At 41.6% G+C, this 12551-nt stretch overlaps 1 protein-coding gene across 3 annotated transcripts in view; it reads left to right on the forward strand.

Moving 5' to 3' along the window:
* NIAP (Major facilitator superfamily protein) overlaps nucleotides 1-12551 on the forward strand; it is a 61156-nt gene that overhangs the window by 3043 nt on the left and 45562 nt on the right. For all 3 annotated transcript variants that reach the window (XM_089154790.1, XM_089154789.1, XM_089154791.1), the window contains one exon: nucleotides 2796-3064. In XM_089154790.1, the coding sequence (XP_089010916.1) occupies nucleotides 2796-3064 (269 nt within the window). The remainder of the gene's footprint in view (nucleotides 1-2795; nucleotides 3065-12551) is intronic.

Genomic DNA, 12551 nt, shown 5'->3' on the forward strand with positions numbered 1-12551 from the left:
TAAGACAAAATAGGTACTAGGAGATTTGGTGATTTGGGAATGATTTGGTTATTGGTAGATTTAATTTCTATTTTTGGGTTTTGCATTGATCTTTAGGATTTTCAGGATCTATTGGATCTTTTAGGATCTTTGTGTTTTCTTGTAAGATTCCCACACTGGGAAATTTTGATTTGTTTTGTATTTGGTAAGTTATAGCTAGAAATAAAGCTCTTGCTGTGTCCTTTAGACACAAGTCAGGATTCATTCAGTTCTTCCAACAATTTTCTTCACACAAATCGTAACAATCCTAGGCCTTCTCATCCCTACGTCTCTCAAACCCCACATGCCCGAATTCAATTCTCTTTTGGATTCACCATCCCCTTTCTCCCCTCCACTTGCGACCCCAACTCTATCCACCCTTGAGAAAACCTAAAATTGAGAAAACCCTAATTGTTCTGTAAACAATCCCAAATTCTATAACAAGTACTAGGTAGAGAAAAGAAGAAAGAGAATTTGAGGGAGAAGAAGAGAGAATAATTGGAGAATAGGGCTGGCGATGTAATCTGTGTATTCTGCCGTTCCAGTAAGCACATATTTGCAATAAATTGAAATACAATTAAAGAAAATATAACTCTTACCTAATTAAGCCTGAAGCTTAGTAGGGAACTTACTTAGATTAAGACACTGATAACCCAAGACCCAAACCATAAGGAAATCACAATCCCCACTATTGTGTTACATGACTACATCATGTTATCTCTTGTTATCTCTAACATGTTCAAACCCTAGAATCCTGAATTTAAAATCTGAATTTTAGAACAACAGAATTCAGATTTAAGTCCCTAAAATCCTTCTTCTAACCTTGGTGGCTGAACCCTGTCCTCATTCCCCTCAAAACCCTAAAACAGCCCTAGACCCCTAGAAACTCTAGCTGCAGGGTTTAAAAGCCAAGATCGCTTAGCTGCAGGGTGTGTCTAGTCCTAGGCAGACGCTGTCCACCTTTGATTGCCCTAGAAGACCTAATTGCATGGTGTTTAAACCCCTAATTTACTGCTGGTTTAATTGAAGCAATCCTGTAATTTGGCCCTCAATTTGGTTACACAATGAAGGGGAACCTTTGATTAGAAGCTTTTGTGCTTCACACAGTCAAGGAGTCAACTGATTCAACCAATCCTGCTTTCCCACCCTAAGGATTCGACTAGATATTATCATTAATCCTACCATAGTTGACATATTAGTCACTACACTAGAAATTTCATACTAAAGAGAAGGCGGCAGCAGCAGCAATTCGCAATAGCATTTTCATCAATCAAATTCTTGTTCAGTAATAGCCCCCATCACAAGCTTATATAAAAGACTCAAAATTAGACTCCTATACTGTAAAGGAAAGGTTTAACACCATTCTTGACTTATTCACTGAAGTAGACTAGGAAACTTAAGATAAACTCAGCCTACTTGCATTCTTCTAATTAGTCATGTGCTAGCCATATGCTAACTTTTAATTGAACCATTGGTTTAACACATTCAATCTTAAAACATAAAATTAAAGTAAGTTACAAGGGTAAAAACATAAAATTAAAGTAAGTTACAAGGGTAAAAGTTGTGCTTAATCTAAATACCCATATTTCGGGCCCCTAGAAGTGATCTATTTCATAGAGAACCCATGGGATAGAGGCCCACCGGCCATATGACCCAACCTAGGCTTCTTCCTAGGAACACAAGCTTGTTTCAGTGATGGATCTTCACTGCTGACCTATCATTGTAGACATGAAATTGTACCTTTGTAGGAAATTGGGTCCAATTTTAACAACCAAAGAATAAAGGAAAAACAAAATAGAGGAGTCATAACGTACATTCATAGTGCCAAATTTTGGTGAAACATGGTGTTTCACCACCCAATCGAAATAACAAAATTTTGGCGATATTTGGCCAAAATTTCGGAATGTTTTGGTGAAATTTTGACCCCCAATTTTAGGGTGTATTTGGGGTCATTTTGGCTTGGTTTTGTTGTCTAGCTTAATTTGAGACCAATAAACATATTTGGATGTTATTTTTGCCTCAAACCTAACCTAAAGTGGTGTTCTGGAACATGAATTTAAACCAATGTAAATATGGATATTATGCAACACAACATTAAGATTTTCATTAAAATGTAACAACATACAATAAGTAGAATTCAATATGTAGGTGTATGTGTGGGTTGGATCCATCCCCTGGTCATGGAGTATTTTGAATATTGGACGTAAGCCTGCCTTGACATGGTACGGATAAAGTTATCCATATAGTCCATCACTGGCATAACTAGTTGTGCTGGTCCTAATGGATATTAAAAGATGGAGTCACAAATGATGCACTTGATTCATCTCCATACTCGTGCACACATGCTACCACAATCAGCAAATGAACCTCCATATGCTCCACCATATCCATATCCATAGCCATACGCTCTGTATTTTACAACCCCTTGGAATTTTCAAGATTTCAGTGAAATTTCAACAAAATCTGAGACCTTTCATTTTTGAGCCATGTTTTGTTTCGCTACTTGGCGAAACGGAAAAATTTCTCCTAGTTTCGTGGAAATACCTTGTGTACATCAATGGTGTGGCCTTTGATTTTATACATCTTTTCTTGTTGATAATAATTCACGGCTCAAAAGCTAACTTAACATTTAATATTTTTCGTCGCTATTGGTTCTTGAGCTATGCATGGTTCAAATGTCTTGCTATATTTCACATGAAAATTTATGCATTATGATTTTTGAGTACCTCTCTTTGTGCATTTCCAGATTAAATTTTCAGGCCTTCTTGTGCTTGCAGATGGAAAGTGAGAGTGCAGTATATACTGTGGATGAAGCACTAATGTCCTTGGGGTTTGGGAAGTTCCAATGTCTTTTGCTTGCTTATGCTGGGATGGGTTGGGTTGCAGAAGCCATGGAAATGATGCTTCTCTCTTTTGTGGGACCAGCAGTTCAGGCTAAGTGGGATCTCTCTTCTCAGCAAGAGAGCCTGATCACCAGTATTGTGTTTGCTGGCATGCTAGTTGGAGCATATTCATGGGGCATTGTTTCAGATAACTATGGACGGCGGTATGACTTTTCCACTTGGTTATACTGCATATGTTGTCTTCGTTGTTACCAAAGCAGATTCCTTGAACTAGATTTGTGCTGTCTATTTTATCCTTATTATGAAATAGCATTTGAGAAGATTGACATTTGTCTTCTAGTGCTGAGTAGAGACCTCCTACTTTCCATCCTCCTGGAAATTGTGAATAACATTAAACTTACTTAAGAACCTAATAAAATTCTGAAGTATGGGAAATACAAATACTATTATTGTCTTCTATCCTTATACCTTAACATTAATCATTCTTTAAAGTTTAAACATGCTTTGCAGAAGCTTACACTATGGGGTTAAAATGAACATTTCATTTACATAGGTCAAATGGTTATTCTGTTTTATGGCATTCACTATTTTTGTGACTGAAACACAGTATAGAAAACCAGGATCAAAGAGAAGAGAAGATGGAGAGGAGAATGAGAAGAAGGGAAGAGGGAGATTTTGCAAGTAAAGCTCCCCTTCACCCATGAAATTGTTATAATCATGGCAGTCAAGGAGTCTAGGAAAACTTTCCTAAACTGGGTTCATAGAAATAGAAAGTAAATATTTTCCTAAAAAATAGAAACTATCCTAGTGATGGGATTGCTTGCCAACCGAGCTAAGAGGAAAATGGGTTAATTAGTAACTAGTAACTAGAAACTACAACTAATGTGATGCAGTCCTAGATTGAAGAGGTTCAACTAGGGGCTAGTCTTCTAGGATTGCAATTCAAAAGGTTAAAGGTAGAAGAAGAAGGATTTATAGAAGATTAGAAGAAGCTTTTGGGAAAGAAAAGATAATATAAGAGGAGGAAATCAGAATTGGGATAAGAATCCATATGCATTGCCAAACAACACCAATATTCTTACAAAAAAAGTCATATTCATTAATCAAGTTATCTCAATTGGTGGGGGAGAATATCTTGTAAGAGTTTTAATTTGACTCATAATAGGCCTCCTAGTCACTCTTGAAGACTCAATGAGGTAAATAAAACCAAAACAAAACTCTATCTAAGACCAAGTATCCTAATCTAACTCAATATACTAAATCAGATATTGAATTTAACACCTCATCCATTGTATAATCATCTCCAACCCCCCCCCCCCCCCAAAAAAAAAAAAAAAAAAAAAAAAAAGAAAAGAAAAAAAACAAAAAGAGAGAGAAAAGAAAAGAAGAAGAAGACTGTATAGGCTTATTACATTAATAAACCCAAAAACAAAAGATTTGATGTCTGTAGAACCCACCCATGGGCCAAATTAAGTATTTTAATGCCTAATTGACTATTATGGATATTCTTTACTGCATCATTATGTTTACTCAAGTGAACCCCATGGTACACATGGCCATGTACCACCCTTAAACAATATAATTATTAACACTTCCCCTTAAGCTGGAGCGTATGAATCACCTATGCTCAACTTGCAACATCTAGCCTTGAAGGCAGGTCCAAATGAGGGCTTAGTGGAGATGTCATCAAGCTGTTCTGCGATAGATATGAATGAAGTGACAATTTTTTTCTTGAGAACATCTCTAACAAAGTAGCAACCATAGCATGAAATTTTGGAATGCTTTGGCCAAATTTCGACCCCTGGTTTTGGGTGGGGTGTTTGGGGTCATTTTGACTTGGTTTTGGTATCTAGCTTAATTAGAGGCCAATAAACACGCTAGAACGTAACCTAAAGTGGTGTTTTTGATTGGCACATGTCCGACTGTATGTAGGCGAAACTGAAAGTCTGGAACGTGAATTTAGACCAATATAAATATGTAACTGATGCAAGAGAACACAAAGATCTTCATTAAATTGTAATAAAAAAGACAACTAAAATGGCTTCATCATCTCAATACCAAGTACTGTGCCTCAGTGGATCCATCCCTTGTTCAGAACCAAGTGTGTTGCTATGATCATCTCATCCAATCGGTTTACATACTCATCCCATGACATGTTCTACTAATGGTTGTTGAGGTAGTCACAAATTGTAGCTTTGTAGCCCACGTCATCCATTAGAGTGAGAACTTTGACTGAGGGAATGTAGAATTAAGATACAAAATAGGCTCTGGAGAGTGTAGTGGTGTTGCCGCTAATGGTGGTGGTGGACCCCATTTGAAGATGGACTTTATAATTGACTTTGCCTCAAGCTTGACCCATAATCATTGTTATTGCCACCAGAAGGGATACTCGTACCATAATGTCCATGATCAGGAGGGACACCATAAGGACCATAACCATAAGCCCCGTTAGTAGATGTGGAGCCTCTAGACTCATCCAAGCTCATAGAGCCCATTGAGCCTATCAAGCCGGCTACAACACTAGGATTATGAAAGACCTATACGATGAGGTGTCATCCTTATAGGAGCTATGACCATGTTGGTTGCTGCTTCCCTTTCCCCTTCCGGCTATAGGGTCGTATGACTACCACGATGTGCTTCCCCACTTTGATCTGCATCCTGTGTGGTGTGGTTGAAGTGACTCTCCTTAGTGTATCTTTTGGGGGGCATCTGTGTCTCTGGTAATGGAATCGGTGTACGCTCTCGAATTCCTTCACCATCACGACTATTATCGTGATTGTCACCATTATTATGTCCATCACCTGTAGTCTCATCGTCATTCTCGCCATCCCCATCATCACCACCGTCATCATCATGTGTCTGACTGGGAGTGAGGGTGTCATATGGATCCTCCAGATTGAGCATCGAAGGCACAAATTCATTGTTGTGTGTGCCAAGGGCCATCATCCAGTGAGGGTGTCATCTGGAACCTCCAGACTGCCTTCTGTGCATGTGCCTGCCCATCCTGAGATGCCATGAATGTATTGACATCAACCCCTGCAGCTTAAGCAATCTCTGGGTTAGGCCTCCTTAAGGTTGGTCAAACAATGGCTCACCCTTGTCCCTCAACCAATCAATGAGGAGATCGTCACCATTTGATTCCTCCTTGAAGATATCGGTGAGGTTGAGGATGTCTTGCTGCCCCCTACCCTTTGCTTGGTTCCTGGCGTGTTGCAGCTTTAACCTAAGGTTATAGTGGATGAAGACTAGATCATTAAGGCGCTGGCTTCCTAATCTGTTCCTCCTCGTGGAGTGAATTAAGTTAAATGTACTCCAATTCCTTTTGCACCCAGAGGCTAAGAAAGTTTGGGAGAGGACTTTGATCGCTAGTCTCGTGGGGTTCACTGCACTCAAAAAGTACAAGACCCACCACTTAGCTGAATTATGACAAAAACATTATGTTAATCCTTAACATGTAATCTATTAATCTGTAAATATAATAATAATAATAATGCATCTAACCTAGATCAGTGTTATCTCATCCCCACATAGCATCATCTAAACTAAAGGACCCAAATGTGTCCCTAAAATTCTTTATCTACAATCAAATGCAAGTCCTAAGTACTAATTCCTTATTATCTCGCCTGGTGGTTACAGAATGACTGGAGTGTCGAGTCCAACTTCAATTTCACAATCACTTGCATCACGGTCTCAAGCAGGTTTGTGTCCAATCCCAAATGGTCGTTGTACTGATATTTGGGGTTGAGATAATAAGTTGCACAATTCACAAACTCACAATTAGATTTAAGATTGAATGAATTACCAACAAGGCAACATGGCAGCAACCCACAATATTTACTTACCAACCTTATGCAGCGGATGCGTAAGATGTTGGCTCCATCGTTTATCGACGGTGGATAGGAAACCTTGGCAGCCTCTCGGTTTTGCATTCTCTATGACAGTCTTTATGAGTTGAATGGCTGTATATTGGTGGGGCATAGTGGGCCCCTTAAAGAGGAGTCCACCCTATGCAAGACCTTTATAATGGGCTCCATGGTTGCCAAACTAACCCCACCTATCTCCAAAAACCATCTGATGACATAGTGCGTTGTGCAGTGCGCCTGTCTTGGGTCCTGAATTATGACAAACACATTAAGTTATTATTTAATAGATAGTGTAATAATTTTTAAAATGAAATAATTGTATCAAATTTACTTATCTAATTTAGATTCACTCCATCACCACTCCTAGGGTGCAAACAATGATCTCAGGCTCGTCTTCTTCTCCATTATACTGTTGAGGGCGATGTAATTTGTAGTGAATCTCGTGAGACCGGATCGCACTTAGCACCACCACATGATCACTTCATTATTTTAAGAGTGTAGATATGATTTTATATAAAATTTGTCACCTGTCTAGCCTTCTTCACTACGCCCTCGACAATTTTGATCTTTCCAATATCCTTCGACATGAGGTTGATACAATGGGCAACATAGTGTGTCCAAAATAGATGAAATTCTATAAACCCCGTCTTCATCTCACCCACTTTCTTAGAGTTGGAGCTGTTATCTGTGACGATCTAGACAAAATTCTCCCACCCCACCTCCTCTACCACGTCTTGTAGGAGTCCAAAGATATATATGTGGTCTTCACACTACAAGTAGCATCCACCAAGGTTGGCAAGGCGACCAAAGCGGTTAAATAAAAAATTTTTAAATACGTCTATTTTTAAGCTGATAAATTTCTATTTAAGCTTAAGCAAACATTCAAGAATCACATTCATCTAAAAAAAAAAGCATTCAAGAATCATAATTATGAAAGATTATTCAAAAAAGAACACAAGCATAAGTTCATCTCATCAAGCATCATAACACTTGACTATAAACTATATCAAATTATAAATATGAAAATGAAAGTAGTAATTTTACATGTTTACTTACCTTTATGATAGTGTGATGCCAAATAAGTGCCTTATCCATTTAATGATTCATTGATTCCCAATTCCGAAGTCACTAACTATTAAGTTCGTATATGGCTTTGTAGAATAAAATTTGATTTTTAATGAAAAAATATTATTATGTACAAAATGTAAAAAAGGCGACCGTTTTGGAGTCCTGTTGACGATAAGGTGCACAAGGCGACAAAGTGGTAGCAATTACGTGAAAAAGCGGAAAAAAACTGCATGTTAACAAAGTAGTTCAAAAGAAGGCGTTGAAAAACTGCCTTGCCGCTTAGGCGGACGCTTTGACAACCATGGCATCCCAGAGATCTTAAGAATACAATCCTCCTAACACAATACACTATGAAGTTGATGATGGATTTTTTTTGTCGGACTGATCCATCTATCAGACATAATGGTGCATCTATTTGTCCGCCAGAAGGGTCTTATATGCTGAGTGTGTGCCTTAAACTCCTTCTGCTGTGTCAGATTAGTGGTTTGACCTCTTTAGGGTTGGGGCCAACATATCTAGGACTTGCCAATGCAATAGTGTCTACCATATTCTTATAGTACGGTCCTTGTGCTGTGTTTGCTGGAATGGTGTAAAAGAGCATCCACTTTGCCACTGCTTCTTTAGCCTTCCCGTTTATGTTCTTTCATACACCTGAAAACATCAGGATCCTACTCTATGATTAGGTCTTGACGCTGTGGATAATTAGTTACTAATGGAGGAGTGGCCCTCTAACTTTATGACCAATTGAAGATGCCAAACATACCAGCCCTCCCCTTAACCCAGATGATGTATCCTCAGATCTAGATGCTCTAGCCCTTGCAGCCCTAGAGGGACCAACTCCTTTTGCTTTAGCTTTGGCCCTTTCCTTCTCATGCTGGTGCGATGTGCTGCTATTTGCCATTGCCCGCCCCCTCCCCCCCCCCCCCCCCCCCCCCCCCACCGCGGGGGGGGCCACCCCCTCTCAAAACCGAACCCCCTTGGGCGGGGGAGGGCGGGGGGGGGCCCCCCTCTTTTAAAAGGGGGGGGAGGGGGGGGGGGGGGGGGGGGGGGGGCGGGGTTCGTGCCCGCGCCCCGCCTCCCCTTCCCCTGGCCCCCGCGGGGGCCCCCCCCTTGTCCCCCCCCCCCCCACTCTCCGCCCTTTTTGTGGGGGTTGTTGCTGGTTTTTCTGTTGCCCTTGAAGGGAAAAAATGGGGAAAACGGGGGGCGGCCCGGGGGGAATGGGAAACTTAGGTGGAAACTGGGAAATTTCGAGGAAACCGAGGACTTTTTCGCACAAGTTTCGACAGGGTTTTAGACACTATTTTGGGGTGGGATTCTCGTATTTAAGCTAATTAGTGTATAAAGAACACATTGGCACATGCATTTTAGTAAAAAATCAATGTAAATATGTCTTTTAAATTACATAACATTAATGTAAAGATGACCGAGAAGTACACAATAAAGTTAACTATGCTTAAGCAAATAAGCATAACATTCAACATGAACATATTAACTTCAAGCTCTAACTTCTAACTTTTAAGTTCAATTCGAAATATCAAATAAACTCTTAAACATCGATACAATGTAACTAGTAATAAAAATAAAATGGGAAGTACAACTCACTAAGTCGTGCCAATAGGAGTGCCTCGGCGGATCCATCCCGTGACTTGAGTAGTACCGTGCTTGTGACATCCTCTCCCTCGACCAACGGACATAGACATCCCAGACATGTGATGCCTATGGTTGTCGAGGTAATCGACAACCGCAGCTCCATAGGTCCGGTCATCAACATGCATAAGATATCCGATCCGAGGGAATGCACAATAAGGATAGGGAAGTCCTTCTTGATGAATCTCGGGGGTATGGGTTGGGGTTGCACCCGAAGATCCGCTCCACAAACATCCGGCCCCCGAATCAGCATCTCGTATAAGTTGCACCCCTATGCACATATACCGTCCTCCCATCGACGCCGGATAATACATCCACCCGTTCCACTTCCACTACCGTATGTCCTCCATAATCCCGAGGAAACCCCGACCATAAGATGCACTACTATAAGCCCCGAAGAAGATGCAGCACCGCCTCGTACGAGTGGGGATCAGCTGTTGCCGGTATCCGGTATCCGACAAGTGGAGCCTCGACTCATCTAGACTCATAGATCCTATGGAGCCTGCCAAGCTATTCACTTCAATGGGATTGTAAGACCCGCACGATGAAGTGTCATCCTCATACCCATGTCCACGGTGCTTCCTTTCCTTTCCCCTTCCGACGCAAGTGGAACTACGACCGCACCGTGGTCGACATCCCGGGTAGCATGGGTGAATTGACTCTCCCCGTGAATCTTAATGGCCCTCCATGTCCCCGACTCTCAACCGCTGGCTCGGTGGTGGTCTCTCCCGTGGTTCAGCTGAATCCCGATCAGCTGGCCCATCACCACCATCATCATCATCACCACCACGACCATCATTATCATCATCATCATCATCACTCCCACCGTCATTCCCACTAGGGCCACTACCAAGTCCACATCATCATCATCGCCGCATCATCCGTGCCCGACTAACGGGTGGCGAGTAATATCATCATCATCATCCGACCATATAATATTATCCTCACCGACACCGGATGCACCAGGGTGTGGTACAAAGGGACGGTTAGGCTCGTGTGCACTCTCCCTCGTGGCCAAGAACTCATTAACATCAGCTCCCATCTCTCGTGCAATTTGACCGCTGGGTCGACCTCCCGCCTCATCCAAAATGGCTCTCGACCCACTCAAATAGGGGTACTCCTCCTCCTCATCATCTATGGCAAAGATGTCACCAACTCAATCTTGTCCCCATTACCTTGCTCTCGACCCAACCTAATGTGCTCCTCTCTCAACCTCATATTATAATGAACATATACAAGATCCTCCAGCCCTTCACCCCCAAACGGTTCCGCCTCTTAGAATGTATCGATTGAATGTGCTCCGATTACGCTCGCAGCCGGTGGCGAAGATGTCCGGGAGAGCACTCTAACTGCAATCTTAATCAAGTACTCCGAGTCTAACCCGTATTGCAGCCACCACTCAGCTGCAAGAAACATAACCAACCTAATTAATAATAGTAAAAATAAATTGTGTCAAAAACTCAAATTGAGCATCTAAGACTTAGACTAACTGACTAAGTGACTAACCAGGAGTGGTGTTCTCCCTAGCCTGAATAGCGACTGAGCGACCGTAGCTACCAGTAGCATCTCCAAAAGCCTTTAACCGATAAATAATTACAAAGTTAGTAATAAGAAACAAGTATTTAGCCTAATTCTTAAGTACTATACTACTAGTCATCTCACAAGTCACAACTTACAGTCTTACCTCATTATTAATTAATGCTTGTTTTGTCGCATCCGGTTCCAACCTTTCCACTACTTCATGGACTGCCCGGATCAAATCTGTCCTCATCCCAAGTTCTTTACTGTAGTGGTACATGGGGTTCAAATAATAGGCTATCAAACAAGCCAACAAATGAGATGGTAAGAAACTATAAAACTACATAATAAGTATTACGTTATTAACAATTAAGTATTTAAGTAATAACTTGAAAATTTTAATAACTTTAACTCACCAGCCAAATGCAATGGATGTTTCAACGCCTTTCCCACCTTTCTTGGATGATGTTAAGGAATTTCTGGTTGCCCCTAGGATAGACTTTCTTAACCATCTCCTTCATCATCTCAACTGCAGCCCATATATGTGGTAAAGTTGGTTTCCTTTGTTGATCTACCAACTTCAAGACTGTCACCACAGGTCTAGAAGCTTGATAACAACTCTTAGATTTGCCCGAAGCTATCACCGGATATGGTAGCCCGTGCTCTCTCCCGCCGGTGATTCGATTGGCCAAGCAAACCAGCCTTGAGATGCAAACATAGCACGTAGTTGGGCTTTCTTCTTCGAAAACTCTTCAAGGAAATCCAATTTGTGGCAAATCTTGTGACCCCAGGCCTCACCAAATCACCACCACATGTCCTCCTCAACATATCCAAAGCAAATCCATGGTTATATACGAATGTGGTCACATTTCGAGCCCGCTGAACCACATTCTTCACAAATTTGACTTCCCCATGTCTTTTAGCATCAAATCAATACAATGTGCCGCACAAGGAGTCCAAAAGAGCTTATACCGGGATCCTCCATCAACTTCATCCCAGCCTTCTTGAAATTGGCGCCATTATCGCCACAACTTGCACCACGTGCTCGACTCCAACCTCTTTCACCACATTCTTCAACAACCCATATATGTATTTTGCATCCTTCTGTGACCGGATGCATCAACAGACTTGAGGAACACCGTCCTCCCATCACAATTCAACATAAAATTGATGATAGACCGCCCAGTGGGACCAGTCCAACCATCACACATCACGTCACCCCATAGTGCATCCACATTGGCTTAAGGCCATCAATGTGGGCTTTCAACTCTTCCTTATGCCGTGGGAGATATACATTATATATCTCATATGGGGTTGCCCAACCACCCCACGTCCAGACCACCGATCTCATCCACCATCGCCGATAATAAGGCCCCCGGCAGCATTTGCCGAACACCGTGATATAATGCCCACTTAGAAAAGGCCATCCCCACCTTGTCCTTCACATTACCCCACATATGCTTTAATTTCTTGTTTTGACCGTGGCCTCCAAACAAGTCGGATCGTGCGTAGTATCGCACATCGGATCGGCCTCAATGGGTCCAGAAGCGAGATGTGGCACTAGGTCGTGATCGTGGGGCCCATGGTAATGAAC

The sequence above is a fragment of the Hakea prostrata genome, chromosome 5 (assembly GCF_041222555.1).
Source record: "Hakea prostrata isolate BN-2017 chromosome 5, UWA_Hpros_2, whole genome shotgun sequence".
Classification (NCBI taxonomy): Eukaryota; Viridiplantae; Streptophyta; class Magnoliopsida; order Proteales; family Proteaceae; genus Hakea; species Hakea prostrata.